Source organism: Symphodus melops, assembly GCF_947650265.1.
Source record: "Symphodus melops genome assembly, chromosome: 11".
Lineage (NCBI taxonomy): Eukaryota > Metazoa > Chordata > Actinopteri > Labriformes > Labridae > Symphodus > Symphodus melops.
In genome coordinates this window covers 25,704,889-25,730,128 of record NC_136701.1, presented here as the reverse complement: position 1 = coordinate 25,730,128, position 25,240 = coordinate 25,704,889, and the positions used below count along the sequence as shown (strand labels likewise).

The 25,240-nt window shown below is 44.9% G+C and overlaps 1 protein-coding gene across 1 annotated transcript; it reads left to right on the top strand.

Moving 5' to 3' along the window:
* Positions 1-119: 119 nt before the first annotated feature.
* On the top strand, positions 120-24,882 carry LOC306831235 (coiled-coil domain-containing protein 42 homolog; the record flags this gene model as incomplete). The annotated part of the gene is made up of 2 exons (XM_079355193.1): positions 120-956; positions 24,805-24,882. 2 exons carry the CDS (start codon positions 120-122, stop codon positions 24,880-24,882), a joined length of 915 nt encoding a protein of 304 aa, XP_079211319.1.
* Positions 24,883-25,240: the final 358 nt, after the last annotated feature.

Genomic DNA, 25,240 nt, shown 5'->3' with positions numbered 1-25,240 from the left:
ACTTGGTTGCTATGACAACGTGTCCACGCGATTCGTACGTGTTTGTTTTCAAATATGTAATTAAAAGTGAGAGAAGGACAGTTCAGTGTGCATGTGTTGTCTCTCAGTGAACAGCAGCCATGAGCTCTATCTTTGATGTGGAGAAGGAGTTACAGTGCTTGCCTGCAGGGGAGTGCATCACAGTTCCAGGTTGCATCTACTTTGACAGGGCCGAGTCCCTCCTCGATCTATACAAAAAACAACGAGAAAATGAAAACCTTAAAGTCGAGCTGGAGGAGAGCCAAATCAAGATTGAAAACCTGAACAAGCACACAAAAGAGTTGGAGGAGGAGATCGTCAGATCGAGATCGTTGAGCGCTTACGATGAACTGCTGGCCAAGGAGGAGGAGGTTCACAAAGCCAGGGACAGAGCACAAAGGGAGAGCGAGGAGGAGCTTCAGAAGAGGGAGGAGGTGAAGAGGCTGCGAGAGGAGTACGCCCGACTGAAGGATAAGAAAGCAGAAATGATACGCCAAGTGGAGAGAGATGCAGAGTACGCTAAATACATGGAGCGAGTTGTGGGAATGACGTTAAAGTTCGAGGACGTACCGCAGCTGACCAGCCACTTGGAGAGTCTGCTCCACTTTAAAGAGCAGCTGCATCAGAAGGACAAGGAGTCGGCTCAGCAGGTGGAGGAGAGGAAAAAGGCTCTGGCAGTGCTGAAGGACCAGCACCACCTGGTTCGCCTGGAGAAGAACAACGAGATGTACCATCTCCAGCTGGAGCTGGCAAAGGCGCGCTCCGAGGCTGTCACATGGGAGAGGAGGTGGACCCACATTCAGCAGACTGCAATGAAGAAAACACTTCTTCTGGGACAAATCAAGATGGCCATCTTCAACCTGTATGAACTGACGAGCGAGAATCAAGATGGAGAGGAAGCGGTGGACATGAACGACACCGAGAAACAGCTGGAAAAGGTCCAGAAGTTCTTCAAGCACCACGATGAATTCCTGAGACAACATCAACCTGCCGATCAGAGACACAAAGAGGGAGAGAAGAAGAAGAAGAAGAACAACAAGAAAAAAGCCAACTGAGCTGTTGAATTGTTCGGGCTTTCTCCTGGTGCTCGGGGTTATCCCAACAATAAAATATGCATTTTAAAAAACAACACATTGAAATCCAGGGCCGTTCTTTGTGTGCTCATGAATGTCTTCCTGCCTAACTTGAAAATAAGGTCTTTGCATTACACGCAATACGAACGGCTGAGATTACAACACTGACGACGTGAGGAAACTAGAGGGGTCGAGAGTCTGGGTGGGCGTGCCGTCTCATCGATGATGTCTGTATGGACATGAGGCGTGCTTTCAAAAACGATATTCAACTGAAACTAGGCCGCCATCTTTACTCGACATCTTCAACAATGATGACAAACTTAAATCCTCCCTCTGATGAGGCACAGAGCCAATCATGGCTCAGGATTTGGGGATGTTATCCGCAGTGCTGAATCAGATTCTAAGGGGGGGGGGGGGGTCCTGGCCGCCCCTGGTCCACCTCTGTCCAGCACGTTTTAATGTAGTGTCATAGTCTTTCTCTGAGGATGAAGCCCTTTGTCCCGCTCCTCCTTGATCAGACAGTCTTTCCTCTTTTTGTACATTATATTTTTAATTGAATTCTTTAATCTGCGTTATTCGATTTCTTCGACCGCTGAGCGGATGAGCGATGTCGCTTCAATTTGCTCTCAGAGACAATAATAATTAATTTCTCTTGAACAGTGAAATGACATCTTCCCAAACACCGGTCCTGTTAGGTTGTACGTTAATGAACATTGCTGCCCTGCAGTCCGTGATAAACATTTATTACATGGAGGCCTTCATCACCGCGGTGAACACTCAGAACTCAATTAGGTGTGTAATGGGGGATTTTAATCAGCAAGACTTCATTAAAAAAGTCGTTCAGATATTTGAAACAGTGCACAATAGGAATGTTGTGGGAATAAGAGCTTTGACATGATTGGGCCATCCTTATGATGATGTCATCACTTTATTATTCATCTTTCAAACGTGTTACATCGTGTTTTCACTTCATTCGTTAAATATTCAATTCTCTGCTCTGCACATTTTTAGTTTCTCCGACGAAACATCTGGTGCTTTTATTTTGAAGGGGGACGAAACAGAAGAGTGGTGCATTGAGGAGCTTTTGACTCAAATCTCAACACGCAGACACTCGTCAAGAAACGGCTCGCTGAATAAAGTTTTTCCCTTTTTTGACAGAGGTCAAAGGTCAACATCTCAATCACAGATGTGGATATTTTTTATGCACCGTTAGCTACACTTTGTAAGACAAGCTAACGCGCTCTGTTGAGTGAGAGAATCGCCTGGTCTGACAGTAAAACATGACAGCCTCCTCTGATTTCATGCAGAGATTGTTATCGAGACAAAAACTTAAAGAGGGTCCAGGACAACACTTTCTTTATGAATGTGATTATTGACATGTGCGTTTGAAGATCGATGAAACCTACAACAGAGCGACGTTCCTCATAATGGACGCACTCGTCACGTTGATTGTTAGTCGCGCTGCGCTGAGGAGAGAATAGATTGCACACATGTCCTAATCAAAGAGAATAGTTTCTATCTTATTTACTTCCTGCTCTTTATTGCTGTGCTGTTTGACAAGATGTGGGATTCAAACTCTGACATTTCCAGCTCTAAGTAACATGCAGAGACAATCAGAAGAGAGTGCGAGTAATCTTCACCATTACTGACAGACTCTCAGTGTGTCGGGTCGATCGCACGAAGAAGGAGCGATCCACTGTCATCTAAATTCCATTTCAGCTCCGCAATCACCTCCATCATGTTATGACCTGGCAATTTGCACCTACTCCTCTCGAATATGTGTAATATGAACAGCAGAAAGCCTGAAAAGGAAGACAAGATGCAAGCCGGAGAAAAAAGCTTAGAAGAAAATAGGCAATGAAATCAAGCCTCCAAAATATCTCAAAAATAAGATTGGCTTATCTTTTATATCTTAAACATATAACATATACAGGAAGTTTATATTTGCATTTTTGAATTTCTCCAAAGCTTAGTCCTCCTATTTTCCAATGGAGGCTGGGCATCGTCCCCCGTGTGTCCCTGCAGGGGGCGCTGGAGTCCCCTGTGTGTCCCTGCAGGGGGCGCTGGAGTCCCCCGTGTGTCCCTGCAGGGGGCGCTGGAGTCCCCCGTGTGTCCCTGCAGGGGGTGCTGGAGTCCCCCGTGTGTCCCTGCAGGGGGCGCTGGAGTCCCCCGTGTGTTCCTGCAGGGGGCGCTGGAGTCCCCTGTGTGTCCCTGCAGGGGGCGCTGGAGTCCCCCGTGTGTCCCTGCAGGGGGTGCTGGAGTCCCCCGTGTGTCCCTGCAGGGGGCGCTGGAGTCCCCCGTGTGTTCCTGCAGGGGGCGCTGGAGTCCCCCGTGTGTCCCTGCAGGGGGCGCTGGAGTCCCCCGTGTGTCCCTGCAGGGGGCGCTGGAGTCCCCCGTGTGTCCCTGCAGGGGGCGCTGGAGTCCCATGGGTGGCGGTCTCCGTGCTGGAAATGCTGTCTCAGGCTAACTTTGAGTCAAGCTAACGACAGGCTGAGAGCTGAGGCGGGTTTTAAACCTCCTGACAAACCGTTACACGGCGCCCACCTGTCAATCAGCTCAGCTACACGCCTTATTGTGAATAACTCTGATCCTTCATCCAATCAAAACTGCTGAGTCATCAAAACATTCCCCCCGTACAGTGTGTGTGGATGGAGACATGAGCTAATCACACCTATTTGGTTTTTTGAAGCAGGCTGTAAACATGTTCATGTCTGCTGTAAAAACAGGCTGTTTGAATGGGTGTGTATGTGACTTCCTGTGCTGCTGCAGCCAGCCTCTAGTGGACACTCCAGGTACTGCAGCCAGCCTCTAGTGGACACTCCAGGAACTGCAGCCAGCCTCTAGTGGACACTCCAGAAACTGCAGGATTTTAGACTTCAGCATCGGCTTCTTCTTTCAACAGGTTACTGTTTGGAAACCATCTGTCCTCTTCTCCACGCTGTTTCAGACAATATTTCTATCCGTGTAACAAAATAACGGTTTTGAGAACGGTATGTTTGTGTTCACACGGATCACATGAACCGGACTTTAGGGTGAAGCGTACTTGGATCTGGGCCCAGGTCCCTCGTGTGAAGCCTGAGTCTTAAGTTGAACATAAATGAACATTGCTGCCCTGCCGTCCGTGATAAACATTTATTACACAGAGGCCTTCATCACCAGGGTTAACAGTCCAAACTCAATTAAGTGTGAAATAGGTTTCAATCAGGGCTGGCTCAATCATAAATTAGTCTTTAAGGGTCATTAAATTAATTTATTTGAAATAGAGAACAAAAAGGAAGATTGAGTAAGAAAAGGCAAACACAGAATGAGTCCTCGTAAAGTGCACGTTCTCTCTCGTGAGCGGAAAGATGTGAGCGTCCACACGCAGCTATAAACTCAGAGTGTGTTTGGATAATCCGCTGGCTGCAGGTTTAGAGTCCAGCTTTACAAAGTGCTGATTGTAGCTGATCTGTTTTCTTGTACTTATCTGGGGTCAGGTCCGCAGACTCACAGTGCAAAGAACTCAAATCTAAGAGAGTGAATTTGTCCGATTTCATGTCAGAAATATCTCATTAACCTGATAATGAGCCCCATTCACCCGCCACGCCCCCATGAACAGACACTAAGACCTGAACGGCTTGTAATGAATATTAAAAATCTGCCGACAGGCCGAGGGGGGGGACGCGCTCTGACACGGAGGTCATGAGCGCTTCCAGTGCTGTTTGTGGATGCAAGCCCTGACTCGCACCCTGACAGCAGGACAAGAAGAGGGAACGTGATCAACACCTGCCTCATCTGCACAGCACTACGGACATCTGAAGGAACCTGAAAAGGTGTCTTTGGCTTCATCCGAGGATTTAAAAACGGCTGCACATATGACATATAAGGTCGTAGTTTAATATTGTCTGTGCAGATTATGTGTGCACTAAATCCTCCTTTGTGTACTTGATATAAAAGAATATATAAACCCACACCTGACACTTGTAAAAGCTGCAGATTGATAGACAGCTGTTTGAAAACCTCACCCACTTGTTGTCTTCACTCCTTCCACAGAACACCTGGTTCCTCCGCTCGGCATATTTCTCTGTCTCCTCGTTGCTCTGTAGCAGTCTGTCTGCAGCTCAGTGACTTTGTTAAACACTTCATGTTTTATTTACATAAAGCCATTCTGCGGGGTGAGTAAAGCTCGGGCTGGAGCTGCACAAAAAGAACAGCGTTGTGACAGAGAAGAGCAGAAGCTGCAGCTCTATGTACTGCAGTGTGTGTACTCACGGGCTGTTTGTGACACACACACACACACACACACACACATGCTGTCTCCTTCGTCTCTGAACAGATTTATACAGCATGCTATATATTCTGTTCAGGTCTCCTTCACCAGGCGAGCGTCCAACAGAAGCTTGTGTGCGGGAGCCAAACTGCTCTTCAAAGACTCTTGAGCTGAGAGAAGGCTATAAAGAGCGTCAGCCGTAAAGTAGAATTTACATGACATAACGAGTCTGAAGTGGTGTTTTAGTATTTTCTGTCTGTTTACTTTAAATCAGCTTTAAACTCCTGTAATCGTTCACATTCTTTCGTCACTTTCCTGGCTGCACGCCGCTGAGTTAGTTTTTGTCAACACAGCAGGTAAAAAAATAAGAGCAAGGAGGAGTAGCCAATGACGTCGACATTCTGCAACCAGCATAGGATCCTTTTTGAGCCCGGTCTCTGTGTACACATCATGAAGCTGCTTTCTGTGCTCTGCTGCAAACAAGAAGATTTCAGGGCCAACCTGCCTGTCATTTTCTAGAACTTTTCAGGAGTGCATGTGTGAAAAGGTCTGTCTGTAGGGGGCAGAAGAGAAAAAGAACTTGAAACCAGAAGCATGAAATTAACAAAACATCTCAAAGCCGCTAAAAAAAGGAGCTCCATTACTGACCAAAGTGGGAGATTCGCCGTGAAGTGCTGGAAACCTGGAAAGCTTGAAGGGAAACATTTCCTTCTGCACTCCTGAGATGCCTTATCATTTTAATTGAGATGCATCTTGTTTAAAGGCGGCCTCTTATAGCGTGCTGTTAGCTCAGTCCTGAATGTGAAGCATCCGTCTGAATGCTCGAGAGCTTTCTGTGAAAGGACGATGACAACCGAAGAAAAATCCACCGACTCCGCCCGCTGTGCATCATCCTCCGCACTCCACCATTTATTTTTGTGATCAAGTGGTGTAATTTACTCTCTGTGCACCCATTCATCCTAAAACTGCTTCGCTTACTTCCACTTCAGCGAGTCATTTTCATACATTTCCCAGAGTGCCTTTCAACAGTCACACTACGCAGTTGGCCCTGTGATGCTTTTATCACGCGCAGCCACAGAAATCCATCAGCACAGAAAGAAGGTGAAAAAGTTAAGTTTTGTTGAATCGCCTCCTCACATGTTCTCCTGGACTATTTTTGAGTTTTTGGATCGTTGACGTATTAGTTACATGAATCCCCCTGGTTGACATCTTTAAAGTCCTGTATCCATGGAAACCAATTTTGATCAATCCACAGATTAGTTCCCTCCAACGGTTCCCCTCAAGCTCGTCTCTGCGAACAATGACACTCGACCCACGCCCTCGCTCTCATCCTCTCGTCCATCCGCTGAAGGTTATTACATGTTTCATATCTGGTCTTCGAGGCACAGATGTTCTCACGCTTCACCAACATAAGAAGCAAATTACACATTGGATAAAAAAAAGAAAATAGTAATATATGGTAATTTAATCTTTCGTTTAAGTATTCACAGACAATGTAAGGAGAAGCTCCTAGGATTCCCCTATAGACGCCGGATCATAAAAACGCTTATACTCATTTTCATTCTTTATATGCTCGGATGAGAAAGTATGCGAGTGGATTTAATTGAAATCCGAATATTGGACAGGACTACGGGAGCTAAATGTTCAGGCAATCAGAACATTATAATTTTATGAAACATTCAAACCATCTGGGAGGAAGAGTGGAAGAAAAGAGAATATGCTGTATGCTACGCTGCAGGTTCAACAGGTTCAACCGAACAATTCAAAGAGAGAGAAACGTGCTGTGGATTCAGTTTTTTCACATCTATAATGTGCAACTTTTCCAGCAGATATTAAACAGCCTAAATAAGTAAACCGCTGAGACATAGCTTTCTAAAAGAACGAGTGAAGTTTAACTCTGTATGTGTTGTTTTCAGCTCTGTGGTCACACTGCTAATTTCCACATGATCTGTGACACAGTCCTCTTCCTCTTGTGATTTTGTAGTTCTCTGTGATCTTGTAGTTCTGTGATCTTGTAGTTCTCTGTGATCTTGTAGTTCTCTGTGATCTTCTAGTTCTCTGTGATCTTCTAGTTCTTCTCTGTGATCTTGTAGTTCTCTGTGATCTTGTAGTTCTTCCTGTGATCTTGTAGTTCTCTGTGATCTTGTAGTTCTTCCTGTGATCTTGTAGTTCTTCCTGTGATCTTGTAGTTCTCTGTGATCTTGTAGTTCTCTGTGATCTTGTAGTTCTTCCTGTGATCTTGTAGTTCTCTGTGATCTTGTAGTTCTTCCTGTGATCTTGTAGTTCTTCCTGTGATCTTGTAGTTCTTCCTGTGATCTTCTAGTTCTTCTCTGTGATCTTGTAGTTCTCTGTGATCTTGTAGTTCTTCCTGTGATCTTCTAGTTCTTCTCTGTGATCTTGTAGTTCTTCCTGTGATCTTGTAGTTCTCCTGTGATCTTGTAGTTCTTCTTGTGATCTTGTAGTTGTCTGTGATCTTGTAGTTCTTCTGTGATCTTGTAGTTCTCTGTGATCTTCTAGTTCTTCCTGTGATCTTGTAGTTCTTCTTGTGATCTTGTAGTTCTCTGTGATCTTCTAGTTCTTCCTGTGACCTTGTAGTTCTTCCTGTGATCTTGTAGTTCTCTGTGATCTTGTAGTTCTTCTTAATATCTTGTAGTTTTTACACGTCTCTCTTTACAGTAAGAATCAACAGTGTGGGGTTAATTTGCATTTGAAAATAAACCTTACTTTGAGGAGTCGAGTTTCTAGTTTCTTCCTCTGCTGTAAAATGTTTAACTTTTCTTGACCAGCTTGTTGCTAATGTTGTGTATTGCCATTTGTCGCTGGGGATGCAGCAAATAACAACTTGATTAGAGCTCGTCTGATGGAAACTGCTGCCTGCTGTGGCAGGAAATGAGGTCGACAAACAGAGACTGAACCGAACAGTAAATGTGCTGTGAAAGTAAAATGGTGAAGCTACAGACACGCAGCAATCTGGAAGATGTTGGTCTTAATTTTATTATTTTGTCCATGGAAACGTTAAGATCTTAATTATTGATACCCGCAGTGTTTAGTTTGACAAACTGATCAACATTTTTATTATCATGCATGTACAGCTGACATTTTAAAATGTCAGCTGTACATGTCAGCAGCCTCTACCATCAGTGTGTGAATGTGTATGAATGGATGAGTTCATACTGATGGACTCTTTACTCTGCAGCAGCCTCTACCATCAGTGTGTGAATGGATGAGTTAATACTGATGGACTCTTTACCCTGCAGCAGCCTCTACCATCAGTGTGTGTGTGTGTGTGTGTGTCGCTGTGATCTGCTGTGTAAAAGTCTGAAGACGAAAAAAGAAATAAACAACTCCATTTATGATTCATCGTCAGACATATTGTAAACATGCCCTACTTAGGAGAGTTTCATACAGCTCATGAAATTCATTAATCCTTCATGAAGCAGTTTTTTTGACACACACACACACACACACACACACACACACACACACACACACACACACTGAGTAACCTTCAGAGTCCACGTTGGGCAGCATGAATCCGTCACATAAAGAAGCGTGGAGAGTGAGGAGCATCTCTAATGCGCCTCGCCTCCTTCAGTGTCCCCAAAACCCTCGGACTTGTCAGAGTGATTTTCTTCCCTTGAAATTAGCTGCTTCTAATAAAAATTTAATTCCGTTATTACAAGCACAGTAACGCCTCAAGTGCGGCCCCTGAGCGCTGTCTGGCTTATGGAAATGTATCCGCCAGATGCTCTTAAGTCGCATGCAAATGAATTTTAATTTGGGTGGAAATTGGTTCTGTTCATTAATGCCAAGTTACATGAGCTGCAAATGGAATACCAACATTTGTCTCTGCACATTGAATTCAGTTTGGCTGAAAGAGGACGGGGTCACGCGGCCTGATGAAGGCGGGTTCTTGCTTTTATAGCGACTGACTTTCTGCTAACAGGTCGGTGTTCCTGCTCCGATAACGGCCTGGAGTCGACTCTAGGAAGGAAAGAAACTTTGAAAGATAGAAGTTGAATTTCCCAAGGGAAATGACGACTGCTGTACGTGTGAGCTTGTAACAGGTTGCGTCAGAGGAGCGGTGGGTTTTAAGGACTATTGTGATCATATCAGAGCAGACCAAAAAAGAGCCCAAATAATGTCCGTACTCATCGACATCACATTTCTGACAGCTTTTTCATCGCCCGTCACGCTGAGGCTTTTCTTTCCACAAATCTGAAGTGTTTACAAATATGCAAACAGCTCGCAGCACAAGCCCTCGTCTGTTTTTACGCTTTGAAATATTCAATATTAGCACTAGTCCTCATGAATTTAAGATGGGCTTTCACATCAGGGCTGCTTTTCCAGGAGCTGTCGGCACGTTTAGTGAGGAAGGGACTCAGCTGCACAGTGAGAGCTCATTACTGTAACTTGGTTCAGTCAATGTGTGTGTGTGTGTGTGTGTGTGTGTGTGTGTGTGTCCTGTTTAAGTGTGCTTCAGCGAGCCACTTACCCCATGAAATTATTCATTGTCACCAAAATCAAAGTGTAGCAGGGGGGCTTCATTCATTCAGACGCCTCGTCTCTGTTCCAGTGTTTGTCACACGTCTCAGTCTCACAACGAGAAATCCTGGAGACATACTTCATGTGAAAACGCTTCATGTGGGTGATCGTGGGGCCGCGGTGGATCAGTATGTAGAGCCCCTTAACCAGTGCGATCCCCAGCTCCTGCAGCCGCATGTCCAAGCTGCTCCCACTGCTTCGTCTGCAGCGTGTGTCTGAATGGATGAGTTTCTAAAGCAGCCTCTGCCATCAGTGTGTGAGTGTGGAGATGGGACCTGATGTGTAGAACCACTTTGAGACTAGAAAAAAGCTCAAGTCCATTCAGCATTCATCAAGTGGTAAAACTACAGGAATGAAATCATCATCATTTACAGTGAGGCGTCTCTGTTTGTCCCAAATATAGGAGAGAAAATACCTCCAGAAGAGCTGAGCATGAAGCCATCATTAAAAACATTAAAGACCCAGCGAGATGCAGCTACCATGCAGCTCTGTGCAGAACAATCCTTGTAGGTGAGACCGCCTCGCTGTCGGGTGTTTCTATTAAAATCAAAACAGTTTATTGTTTATTGATGGGAATGCAATTCAACACGTAGTAAAGTCTGTCAGATCTGCAGCCTTGGACTTACAGACCGCTCTAATCTGGACCCAAAAGCATGACGTACGGTGGGACCTGAGTCAGGACAGTTCGGCCTCTTTGTCTCGTTGTCTCTCGGTTTGAAAGCAGACGCAGCCGCACCACAAAAAATGCTAGCGGATATTTCGCTTTCGGGTATTTTGGGATATTGGGACAGATTAGATTTCTCCATTTCCAAATTTGATCAGATCTGCAAACATATTGATGGTTGTGCTGCTGCAGTATAATGTGCAGTCCACACAGTTTAGAGGCACTGCATTGGTCCTATTAGGAGAAGGAGGCTGACCCTGAATCACACAGAAGTGGATTGTACTATCATCCTGTTTTGATGTATTGCATCTTCCCTTCTGAGTAACCTTGATCAAGTTTCACACCAGCTCTCAGTTTGTGCTCAGTTCTCATACATCATCTTCTAGAAAACAAATTGTCCAAGTCCTTGAAGAAAGTTTTCTGTGTTTCTCAGAATTAAACTATTTGTAGAGTCACCAGCTGCATGAATGTCCCTCTGTGACTGCAGCACAGCAGCTGTGAAGACATGCGCTGGTGAATGACTTGCGGGGGGCGCGTGCGTCCTCATCCTGAGAGAGCGCTAACGCTCCTTCAAACCAGCCAGAACAAGTTTCCTTTGCAAACATTTATAAACACTAGAAGAATAAAAACATACAACATGTCCATTTGTTTAGTCCATGTCTTCATCACTAAACGATGCCACACACAAGCTATACAATGATTGGACGTCTGTGGTTTGACTGGAACAAGCTGTAACCTCTGGTGCCGTAAAGAAATGCAGTTCCTGGAGTGTCCACTTGAGCACTCAGAGAACTGGACTTTGAGAGTGAAGTGTGCTGAGGCCTGGTGCGGGTTGCAGAGTGTGGGTGAAGCCCTGAAGGCTTTGGGCCTTCTGGGATCCGTATCTGTTCCGACATGATCTCAAAGTAAAGCATAATTGAATTCATCTAGTTCTGTGCCAGGTGGAGAGCTGCAGTCATACCATCTCAGGGAGTATTTTTATACCTCACAGGTACTCTCCCCCTTACAAGAATCAGTGTTACATCAAGCTGTCTGTCGGCTGTCTGTGTTCAGTCAGGCTTCACAGGACGAGGAGGAGGAACTGCTACGTTTCAGGAAAAGAAAAGCTTGAAAGAGACGTGATAGGAGCAGAGGATGAGTTTCTCCGTGCAGAGCTGCAGTCTTAAAAGTTTGATCCGAGCTGCATGGGCCTTGAAATTCAAACAGAAAGGCGAGTCAATTGTAGACTGGAGTCCCAGGAGGCATCCATTGGTCTTCATTAGTAAATAAACCCAAGAAGCTGCGTCCATCTGGAATAAAGTCCAAGCACACTCTCACATACGAGTCAAAGTGTTTATGTCACGTGCACAGTACGATGTACATGTACGATCAAAGTCTTACTCGTCTGTACACAACGAATGCCAACAATGAAAATAGCTAAATAAAAATGAATACACGCTGACACTTTCTAATCAGAGAACAACACTGTACATGGACTCTGCAATGTGTCGACAATACCCGCCCACACACGCCGTCTCACTCATGCTCACGTTTATCCTGCATAAATAATAGACCGGCGCTGAACGTAAACACAGCCTGCCAGTTTTGCTAAACTCGTAAGGACGCTGCGAGGGAGGAGAGAGCTGCTAAATAATGAATGAGGAGAAGCTTCTGGTTTTTCAGCCAGAGATTTATGGATGCTTCCCGGTTCAGAGATGTGATATTAGAGATGAATTTTCCCACAATGCCACAGACTTTTCACCCACAAAGACGTCTCATTTTCACACATACGTAGCCCTGACGATTTCAAGAACATTCAGGACAGCCTGCCCTCACATCTGTCCGTCTCTGTGATCCAGATGCAGGGATGCAAACTGTGTGAAATGATTTTTATCTACATTCACATTCCAGTCTTGAGAACATGATGTGTTCGTAATGTCTGGAGGTAGAGTTGGCTCTTAAGTCCACTCGGACGTGGAGAGTATGAACTGGTAAAATGTCAGAGGTCAAGGTCAGACGCCTGCAGGAGCTTCATTACATGTAGTTTATTTATTTCTTATCTGTCTGGACAAAAGCATTCCACTTCCCCTGCAGGTACGCTGTCACTCTGTGGAGACGCATGGGTGCGTCGAAACAGGAAGTACTATTTCATGACTGTGGCTCAGTGGCACAATCAGTCGTCGCTAAACCTGAAACGTCCGATCTCCAGCTCCTTTAGCTACATGAGTGTGGCCAATCAGCACTTTGTTTAGGTTTCATGCTGGAGCCTAAGGGCGACATCTACTGGACTGAAAAGTCGCACATTCTTCCTTTAAGCTATATGTCGTGATTATCACGTGAGGAGGTGTGTGTGTGTGTGGAAAGAAAGAGGTAGAGGTGTGTATGTATGAAACCTGTTTGCATGCTTTGCAGTGAAGAGGACGGTAAAGAAGAGTTGGTACTCTTTAAACACATGACGCTAAGTAAGAAAGCCTCGCAGCAGCATCAGCAGATTATGACCTACCTCCCAAAATAACCCAAAGACTCTGCAGCAAAGAGCGCCTTCAGGGATAATTATGCAGCCTCCTATCATCTCGCTCCCTGCTCTGAGCTGCACGCAGAGTGCTGCTCAGTGTGTGTGTGTGTGTGTGTGTGTGTGTGTGTGTGTGTGTGTGTGTGTGTGTGTGTGTGTGTGTGTGTGTGTGTGTGTTCCTGCCTCCAGGCAAGGCCATGCACAAAGAGAGAGGTCAGACAGCTCACAGGGGTCAAATGTGAGTGTGGGAGGGATCTGGTTGAGGTTTCTCTGTGTACTGTACGGAGCTATAACAAAATATAGAAGGGTTTAATCAACAAAAGATTGACACATTAAATGCTCAGTTTATAGTTCTTCTTGTTTATAGTTCCATGAGCCTGATTGAACCAGTTGAACATATTTTATATTTTTTTGGTTTTGATTGAATTTGTGTCACGACGAGGGCAGAATCACAGGGAGGCGGAGCCAAGGGCAGAGAAACAACATTTATTTATTTTAACTAAAAAGGCAGAAACAGAAAAACATGTTCAAAACTAAATCCAAAAAACGAGGAACAGAGAACATTCAAATAATCGATCTGCAGGGTTCAGGAGACAGAAGACAATGAACCGACACAGAGGGTAACAAAGACTGAGACTAAGTAGGCATGAGGTAATGAGACACAGGTGAGACTAATCAGACAGGTGAGGACAATCAGGGAAATCACACAGGCGGGAAACACAAGACCAGAACACAGAGGACAACACCGCCTAAACCAGATACTACAAAATAAAACAGGAAACACTAAAGACTAGACTTAAAACACAGGAAGGAAACTTACAGGTAACACAGGAGGACACAGAGAAACACACTAAAGACTGAAGTAAACACAAGACTAGGAAACATTAAAGGACACAAGGGAAACAATCAACACTAGGAAACAAACAAAGAATGAAAACTAAAACAAAACCAAACCATTACAATCTGATTAAAGATCCATGACAGGCAGCTGTTTACAAGGTTTTTCCTTTTAATGATCGTTTCTACATTAAAAACACGTTTCATGTGTAAAGCTACGTGACCCTGCAGACACCTAAATACATGAACATCCTCATAACAGAGTGAAACTTGAAGAAGGACCATCCATTAATTCCTCCATTCATCTTTTTACATTTGACAACATAAGACCCTTCCAATACGTTTCATGAAGACTGAAACTGTTTGAAAGTCTCCTGTGTCGTCACTCTGACGATCTTAAAGAAAGATTATGAACCTCAAACAAATGTCACAACAGGACAAAAGCCCCGTTAGGTCATGTGAAGACACCTGGATCCACTTCCTGGTAACTTTATGAAATGAGGATTTAACTGTTGTGATTCATTTAGTATGACTTGTTAGATATCAACGCTTTTTCCTGGCTGTTATTTCACGTGTTAAAGTGGAAAAAGTGGGCCATCATAGAGATGAGGAAACAACATCAGGAAGTGCAAACAAACAGCTTCAAGTCTGATTGGACACACAGGGCCGGACAGGAAGTGACGAGAGGAAGAGAGCTTACTCAATTCCACTGAGCGTGGTCGTCAGGGGGAGTGTAGACCTGGGAGGGGTGTCACAAAGTGTTGGGCATATTGGGAACGGGGAAAATTCAAGGTGGAAGGGATCTTTGTTTTTTTTTAAATTTTTTTCGGACTCTTTTGTTTTCACGTTGACATAAAGATATGATCCCATCCTGGGCTCGGTGTTCTTTGAAAGTTGAGTTTCATGGTTTGGGTCCGTGAAGGTCACCAGGTAACCTGTTGTCGACAGAGATTGATGCAAGATTCCTCCACATGGCTTCTCCTCTGTCACTGCTTTTCTGGCTCATTACACCAACCTAGCTCTCCAGCCGCATGCAACATCACAGCTCACAGGATGTCTGACAGATGGCAGACATGATGCCTCCATTAGAGCCGGACAACCATGAGCGCTCGACGTAAGGTCAAAAAGCAACAAGGGGGGGCCACGCTGTCCTCGGCTGTCTGTGGCAGCAGAGTCTATTTATGTATTTCCAAATGACAGCTTCTCACCTTAATGACGTTTTACTCAAGGGAACAAAAACAGGATATACAGAGAGGTGATAAACAGGAGGAAAAATCTAAATGTTTCCCCCCTCCTGGGAGCGCAGCTGGTGACAATTTGCTGACGTGGTTTGTGTCCCATTAGACAGGAGTGTCAATATATATATATAAAGCTGTTCTGAGAGGTCACCTTTGACCTATGAGGACATGTTTCTATCCTGATGGGATCACTCAGTGTGTCTCTATCCATGCTACACAAAGGAGGGGGGGGGGTTAAATGATCAGATCGAAATGAATCATTTTCAGTGTTATTTTCTTTTTCTACCTCATTTAATTTAAATCAAACCTGTATCGTTGAGTCTGTTTCAGGAGTCTCCGACAGACATGACGGCTATTTATTTCCCAGTGGAAATTATTGCGGCCGTGCTAAAAAAAAAAAATTAAAAAAAAAACTTTTTGCACTATTGCAAGAGGCGGCCTGTCTTCGTATTTAAAATGTCCCATTTCCACACCTCATTTCCCAAGCTTTGATTAGGTGAACGGGGAATTGGAACTGGTCCCATTCTCAATTTCTATTTGTTCTGAATCGAAAACAAGGAGCCATTTATAAAATGCTTTCCCCGGGTGCACAGGGAACTTTTATTAAACTCTGATCAATTTACCTTGTTTAATTGAAAAACCAAATTAATGGATGGGCAGAATTAATTGGGCGAGAATCTATCAACACACACACACCCTTACACACACACACACACACACACACACACACACACACACACACACACATGCTGTTGTCACTCCTCAGTCTGATACCTGCTGCTTCTTCTTGTTGATCCCTTTCTTCAGAGTTTGGATTTATGAGCTCTTTAATGGAGAAGACTTTGAACCACATCCAGAGCTGCACCGTCTGAATGTGTGGTGTTCCCTAAGACTCTATTCTTGGAACATTGATATTTAATCTTTATCCCACTCATGTTTCTCAGAAGCACAAATAGATTAGAATAACTGGGCAGACGACTCACAGCGTATATGTGTAACGTCAGGCTGGACGGAGGAAAGAGGAGGCGTTGTCCCTGTTCTGTCGCTTTAATGAACCCACAGAATCACAGGCGACTGTCGGCTGTAACCACGCCAAACACAGCTGCACAGAACCAGAACTACAGGCGTGCTCATTCAGGCTTCACTTCATCCGACGCTCTCCCACACACGTCACATGCTCACACGCCCCCTTTCTGTCTCATCCACTTTCATGCCTGCCTTTACCCGCATGCATCTATTAACAGAACATGAAAACACAAAGCTGCAAGGTCGTTACAATACATTCCCATGCATACGCTTACTCAGGAAGTGCTTCTGAAGTATCCTGGTTATGAGCCTCACCTGTCGCTAACAACTGATGTTTGTGTTTTTTAAACACACTGATTTGTATTGTCTTAATGTTACATCCAAGATTTGAAAGTCGTCCAGTGTGCGATGGGCATCAATAATCTGCCCTCCAAAAGCCCACAGAACGATGTGAGACATCAGGCGGTGCATGCAAACTAATGAACCCGCGAACGATTCCCCTGATTAATCCTCCCTCTCGTCATGAAAGGTGTGCTTATCAGTGAAATCACCAGCTGAAGACGCTTCTCCTGCCAGCTGCTGCTCCCCGGGCTGTCACTGTTTCAGCAGAGGGACACAGCTGGCTGTACTGATAAAAACATTTTCTCTTTTCACTCTTTAAGTTGCGCACTCTCCGTCATCATAACACATGACGTGTGGATAGATTTCTGTTTCTCTGAGCAAACACGCAGAGATGCATCGTTTAGTTTGTCTTAGTTTTTGTTAGAATCAGACTGAGAGCTTACTTTATCAGCTGTTTTGATGAGATAGAGGAGTGACACTGGTGTCTCTGTGCTCCTCAGGCAGCATGCATGATGGATGATGTCAGAGGTGCCCAGATACATAACAGCCTCCCCAAGGTTCAGAACACTACAATTCACAGCAAAACGGTATAAACTCCCCCGAGCCTGTGTCTCAAAGTGTGCACGTCATTTCTCCTGCTAACCACACGGTTAAATGCGTCATCTGTCAAAACGTGCAGGTGGTTACACGGCTTCTGTTTTTACACTTCAGACATTTCGAGGACGCATTGCTTCTAAATCTTTCAGCTGCACCTCGAGTTCTTTCTTCACCTCCACGCCAGAGGAAGAAGCAAACCATGATGCTGAGAGGACACAGCACAGTCAGGTTCCCTCCATCTGACACAGAGCAACATCATCATCCCAAACACGTCCATTCAAATGTGAGTCTGTTACGCACTCTTCTCTACTTCTGGTTTAGTGTGTAAAAAGCTGGTGGTGAAACGGTCCAGTTGGGTTATCCATCAAGTCAGCTGTCGTTCGACCAGCCCAACCCCGGTAAAGGTGCTCAGCTCAACATTACAAGTGGCCTTCTGAGGTTACCTTCATCACTAGTTCCTTTCTTTCTTCAGTTTTCATGGCTTATAGTAAACATGACATCAAACAAAGACTGCAGGTGTACGTCTTCATCTTCAATCATGCCTGTGGAAAAGATGAGCTTGCAAAACTTCAGTGATCTTATTAAAACTTGATCTCTAATGTATTCCATTTTCCCCAGCTGCAGCGTGCAATCCATCATTAAAACAATAGGCCCTACCAAAAGTGCATTCAGTCATTGTGCCGTAGGAATAATGTTGCCATGGAAATCTGATTGTCTCATCAGAATTCTTGGTAGATACCCGATCTGAGATGAAGGGCCACATTAATCAAGCAGCAGAAGCCAGACGAGACGAATGAAGCCCTCTGCACTCGTCCAGCCTCTCTCTCTCCAAGTGCTGCAATAAGGGGGGCGTGAATGGGACGATTGTTAACCTTAAATGAAATCGACCAGATCAATGGGGCATGGAGAGTCGTCTGTCATGGCATCCATTTATTGGAACTCAAAGTCGTAATAATGACAGAGTCAGAGCTGGCGAAGGAGCTCACTCATATCTGCATGAAAGTGAAACCAACAATCTGTTCTCGATCTTCAATATTTCACATCTGCTCCAATCTGAGCCAATCAGTGTTTAGATTCCAGACGACCTGAAACACATCTAAAATGATCCCAGCTCCATTCAAAAAACATTTTAAAGATCTTTTTGAGGGGGGGGGGGGTGACATGCAGCAAAGGGCAGAGGTCAGAGTCGAACCCACGGCCGCTGAATGAATGAACGGCCATGATTGAAGAATATTACGAAGACGGGGAAGGAAGGTAGTTGCGTTGCAGACATGAACGCTGCACAGGAATCATCAGAGGCAGATTTCGTCCATCGATGGGATTCAAGATTATACCATTATTTACTACCTACACCCAATGAATCTAAAACACTTAGAGGTCCTACATTCACAGGCATCTCTTACAGAGCAGCAGGAGTACAGGGAATAATGGAGGTTAAGTTTTCAAAGTGCTTCAGTGTGCAGGGAGGAAGCATGCAGATGGACCGCCAGCCAAGTCAACAGTTTCCTGTTGGACTGTCAGAGTGTGAAAGAGGACGGAGCTGACAGCAACTTCATCAGCTCACAATGAACGCTTCAGTCCAGTTTGTCATCTATATCACTCAGTGTCACACACACACACACACACACACACACACACACACACACACACACACACACACACACACACACACACACACACACACACACACACACACACACACACACACACACACACACACACACACACACAGTCTGGCTGCAAGTGTATACATCTGTGAGTCCATCTGTCCATCAGCGTGCAAGAGGAGGAGAATTGTTGGTATCAGATAAACTGAAATAATCTGAAGCTCACTTGGGAATGAATGTAACGGAGAGAGCAACAGAAAACTGATCAATTATCAATCTAAAACCAACGACAGTCCTTCATTCAATGCATCTTTTTTCAGCGTATGATTTATCGTGCCACAACACAAACCCTCTGCCGATCGTCTTTCTACGTATCAGCCCCTGTAGCTTCAGTGTTTAGCCAGCTCTGCATGTAGAGACACTGTAGCTTCAGTGTTTAGCCAGCTCTGCATGTAGAGACACTGTAGCTTCAGTGTTTAGCCAGCTCTGCATGTGGTGGACACTGTAGCTTCAGTGTTTAGCCAGCTCTGCATGTGGTGGGCACTGTAGCTTCAGTGTTTAGCCAGCTCTGCATGGGTCTGTAAAGCTTTCTGCGTTCTAACCTCTCTCCATGTTTCATCTCCAACATTGATCCTAGTTTGAGCAGCTTTCTGCTGCTGGAGCTTATTAGAAACATGCAGAGGCTTTTTAGCTCGGGTACAATCACTTCTATCTGAAGCAGTTCCACTGCCCGCTTCCATCGCTGCAACACCTGTTCACCTGATAACTGCTCTCATATCTGGCAAACCCAGGGGCGTCCAAAACGGCCTTCAAAGCCCCGCCTACCTTCTCTGGTCCAATCAGATCCAGAGCATTCAGGAGCAGAATCTAAAGTTAGAAGGAGGACATACTGGCTGCTGCATTGTTGTCAGAGAAGCTTCAACACAGCAGGTTTCCTTCATGATCACACAGGAAGAGAGCAGCTCTCTGATTGGCTGACTGATCACAGAGGAAGAGAGCAGCTCTCTGATTGGCTGACTGATCACAGAGGAAGAGAGCAGCTCTCTGATTGGCTGACTGATCACAGAGGAAGAGAGCAGCTCTCTGATTGGCTGACTGATCACAGAGGAAGAGAGCGTCATCAGCTCTCTTTCTACACCGCTTTAAAAACACCTGCATTAAAAATGGCTTCACAGTTGGCTGCGATAACATCCACATCATTAAAACCTCTCATTGACTATTGATTCATGCATCGAGGGTGCAAACACACACACACACACACACACACACACACACACACACACACACACTCCCAGAAGTGATACAAAGGAAATGAGCAGAAGTATCTTCAAAGGCGTCTTGTGAGCGTCTCCAGAGGTTCTCCACCTGAGCTCCCTCCAAATGAACCTGCTCATCTCCAACATCTTACACACACACACACACACACACACACACACACACACACACACACACACTGTGTATATAAGGGACCCAGTGGAACAAGTGTTGAGGAATATAATGAAATATTTCAGTCATAGGACGTGGCTGCTGTACCACAGGGAGATCCTTCAACTGTTGCTGCAGCCTCAGGCTCCGGGTGATCGACTTTAATTTCATCTGCATTGTCAGCTGCTTTGTAGATTTGCAATACCTCGAGAAAAAAAGGAAATCCCTAGAAAACAGGTTGAACACCCAAAGTGCTCTGAACAGAGTTTCACTTGTGTCCTTTGAGATGTTTTTACGAGGTGCCTAAATAAGGAAAGAAAAACTTGAGCAGAGCTTCAGAAGGCAGAAGGAAATATATCATTATTTCTCCTGTCGTCTCTCGTCAAGCTTAAATATTATCGTCAGAAGCTTTGCTGCACAACGGCGCAGATGAGTACAGGTGCTGGGAAATCTTTTTTTAGGCAGCAAACAATCTGGAAATGTTAACAGATAAACACCGAATGTGTTCATCACTGTGCAATAAACCCAGTTCCAGATCGATCATTACTTTTTGGGTTAACCCTTTGATGGATTCCAGCACCTGAACATTTTAATTACGCTTCAGCGTGACCCTGACGAAAGACACGAGCCGTGTCACATTTAAAGACGATCCCTGCCGGCACTCGGCAGATATCTCTTTGGCAAAATGGGAGATGTGCAGGAAAGTGTTCCGACATCATGATGTCACAAAGCTCCATCTGTGAGCTGCAGGAAGACACGGATGAAGAGCTGATAAACTGCAGCAGGCTCTTTCTGATCCCTGTCGTGATTATCCGGCGGGCCTGAAGTGTTTCTAAGAATGGTGAGATTTATTTAGATTTTGTCATTATCTTCCACACTGGAGCTGCTGCAACACAATTATAGAAACATTTAAATCCCCTGCATCACTTGGTATCTGAGGGACGGCAGGTTCTTCTGCAGGGTCTCGTCGGGCCCGTTGGCGAGCACGTGGGACGCCGCCGTCCTCTGGCTGTCTTTTTAAATGACTTGAATGTGAAAGGATTCCTAAAGCGATGCTGACTCCTGCTTCCCGCTCATATCATATCCATGGAAACAGATGCTCGTAAGCCACAGGGGTTTTCAAGTCCCGACAAAAACAACATGCGGCGTGAGGGGCGAGCTTGAAGAATCACACCGCCTAAAACATGCAAAGAAAATAAAACGCATCACAAGCGCTCTTTGTTCGAGGCTCAGCAGCCCACGTGCACGACAGCGGTGTCATCACTCTGTATATTTTAAAAATGAGGCAAGCCAGCAGGCGTCAACAGACAGCTGTGTGATGAGTGTGGGACAGAGTCAGAGAGACATTCACAGCGCAGGGAACATGCCTGTGAAGCTTTCTTCTTCTCTTCAGCAACGAGCTCTACAGAGCGTCTCAGCGGACGGGAGCGCCGTTTGAGACTCCATGATGCATAATCTCTTTAGCGGACATGCACAGGTAAAATTGGATTGTTTCCCTTTGGCATGTACTGTCTGGGAATTTGTTTGAAAAGGAATAAACACACGCATGGCTAATTTTAAACATTTTAAAATAAGATGTGGAAGTATGGCACCACAATGGCAGATTTTAAAACGCTGTTCTGGATGCTGATGCTCTCCTCTGAGAAGCAAAACACTTTGGCTCGACCAAGCAGAGCCCAGTCGTGAGCGTAGCGATGTGAAGCAGCCTGCTGCTGCAAACTAGCTTACATTATCCCCTTCTTGTACCACTCCTGTGCAGATAAAGGTTAAAAGAGCTGGATTGCTGGCAGCTGCTACCCAATAGATCTTGCACATGTCCAACGTGCCCCGAGCTAATTGAACAAGCTCTCAGAAATCCCCGGACTGTGAAATTACCATCAGTGAAAGTGACTTAGCTTTTTAATTCTGTCATCTCCACTCAGTCAAGAAAAAGCACATCTGCTTTCTGCAATATTACCGATTCTCTTTACTCCCGGATTGGAAGTGCATGTTCCTCCAACTCCACATTTCAGTGCCATGTTAAACTTTTCATTACAGCCGGGGGAAAAAAGGATTGAGGAAGCACAGAACAGCTGCCTCGTGCATTTTAGTGAAAGACACAAAAAGTCGATGCAAGAAGAAGAAGAAGAATTCTGCTGCATCTACACCCCGAATCATTTCAATCCTTGATTGCAGAAAATGTTAACAAAGCAGAAAACGATTCTATGCAGAGGAAGTGAGGCGTCCAAATGGATGTGTTCAGATTCAGCATCTGGTATACACACACACACACACACACACACACACACACACACACACACACACACACACACACAGGAGCAGGACAAGATGTCAACAACAAGACCATGAGCAAGAGTCAAGACAAGAAACGTGCAACCCAAATGTTGCTTCGTCTCTCTGAGGATGAGTTCTCGTTCAGTCGGTGGCTGTTTTGACATCGTGTTGATAAAGTGAGGGATTATACGATCAGGAGTGTTTTATTTTGGAACTAACCGGACGGTCTGTTCGTTTCCTCGTTTGACTTCCCGTCTGATCTGTACAGCTGGTCGCGTGCTTGCAGCGAGCTTGGTTGAAGCGTATTTGAAACGGAGCAGAACGTCGTGGAGCTGCTGATGCGCTCAGGAGACGGACGGCAGCGCCGGCTGTGGAAACACATTTATTGGCTGCAGGCGTAGTGTGCAGAGCTGAAGACCACAGTATGTGGAAATTAGGAGGTAATGACAAAAAGTGAGATTAGTTTAACTATTTTTAAAATTCCCACTTCCACTTCATAAACCCAGAATAGCAGGATGATTACTTCTTGTTTTTTATGTCTTCTACACCTCAGGAAGGAGAGCAAGAGAAATGAGACAGAAGGCTTCTTATCCATTTAACAATCCCTCGTGGTCGAGTTTCTCTTCATGGAAAAACTCGATGAGTGAGGAACACAACGACTCTGAGCCAGCTGAAACACCACAAAGAATCACCATCTGTTTATTCAACGACGGCACGTTAAAGTTTAAGAGAAGGTCGAGAGTTTGCAGGTTGTCATTTCACTCGCTAAGCACTCGGGAAATTTGACTAATTAGATTCTCGCTCTCCGGAAGAATTTAGAATAATCACTCCCAGAAAGTTGTTTGTGTTAGTTTGAAGGGGAAGGCTGCTTACTTGAGATAACACATTTCATTAAGTTAGCCTTCAAGATATTTTTCATTCAGTGTGCCTTTTCTACTTCAAATGCAAAGCATATTTCCTGCAGATTACAGCCCTGCTTTGGTTAAATCACAGCTCAGCAGCAGGTGTGAATCACTTCCCCCTCTTCTTTAATCACAGTTTAACAGGTAAAGCTGCAGGGTCGTGACCTGCTGGAAGCCCCTTCAGCTATGAGGAGTCCCCGTCTGTGTGCCTGTTTGAAGGCCTGACCTTTTCCCCCCTGGCATGATACATCAGTTTTCCTCGCTGCACCCTGCCTGACATCTCCAAAATAAATGTCTGTAGCTCCCAGCTCCGAGTGGAGTTCACATTAAACCCGAGAGCTGCAGGCCGAGTGTCACCTCGGCTCATACCACAGCGAGAGAAACACGAGGAAGACTCCAAAATATTCAGACAGCCGTGTGACTGTGACAAGCAAACGACCTGTTCACAGATCTCTGGACTCTTGAAGACCTGGATTTGGTGTCGTGGATTCAATTAGTCCTAAAGTCAGTTTGTAATTCCCACCATTTGATCATAGCAGCTCATCCAACAACAGAACGGCAACAATAAACATGACGTGTCTGTCATGGCGGACACGACTGGAAATGAAGGATTCCTCTGGCCTTGGAAATATTTCACATGGACACAGTTTTAATCCATTTTGTATTCATTCAGATATTTTCGTGCATATTGTACGTTTAAAGGTTTTTACAGGACTTTCCGGAGCTGCAGATATTAGATGCTTTGTTCTTTTACACCTAGCTGAGATTTTATGGAGTCAAAAAGTCAGCGGGAGATTAAAGTCCCTGCAGCACATTGCATGTGTGACATCATGGGCTCTAAAATGATCTGAGATATTGAACTTGTCTCCTGATGTGATTCCAACATAAACAGAGAGACATTAAGAATGTGATTTAGGTCCAGTACACCTGTGAGCTTCTCCTTCCTGAGAGCTGCTGAAGGACGACCTGACGAGCAGCCTCATTACAGACAGATATGAAAAGTAATGAAGACATAATGAAGATGTAAAGCTTACAAAAGCAGCCATTTACATTGAATTAACAAGATGCCTTAATTATACAGAATGAGCAAAACACAATTAGCCAAACACATATGCTAATCGTACGAACGCTTGAAGCTGCACAATGTTCTGCAGAGCGCCGCAGCGGCACCTGATATGGAGAACAGTCAGTATGCAAACTCAGTGAACACACTTTGTGTCCATTCACTGGAATGTTTAAGGAGTTAGAAAAAGAAAGCTTTAGCTGTGTGCACTAAAATAAATCTGCAGGTTAGCTGGACGTTTGTCACCTCCAGGTCTGCACCAGCATTCGTCTCTATTACTAATGCAGCACATATGCACGAAAGGGCATGTTTGCCGCCACCACACCGCTGTAAGATTGAGCACCAGATTAAAAGATCGCTGTACCGTGAGCAGCTGACAAATGTCTCGACAGCCGGACAGGTGTGTGCTGCAGATGAAATATAGTTTTAATATGTGTGCTGCAAACTTTTCAGCCACACGGCACCTCGGTGAAATCCTGCACGGCTGAGACAAAGGTGTCTGAGGAGATCCAAGAGAGCGACCGCCGCTGAGGCTGCTGACACGCAGTTCTGTTGTTGATGCTTATAAAACCCTTTAGCAACCTTCACTTTCATATTTAATGTTGTAAATATCTAACAAGGCAAACCTGGAGTTCTTTCTGCAGCTGTGAGGGGTTGTCATGCACAACATTAGCAATGCAGAAAGCGACCTGAAGTCTGTGGTGAGTTCCTGTTAAAGGACCAATCAGTGAGCTGATGATGCTCTGGATTGTTTTTACTTCTGCGATTATTCAAACGACTTGCACATCAGGCACCTGGTGTGTTTGAGAAGTGTAGAAAAAAACCAGAATAAAATGCTGTACAGTCGTCTCCCTCTGCACAATGAACTTCCTTTAGTGAAATCTGATAT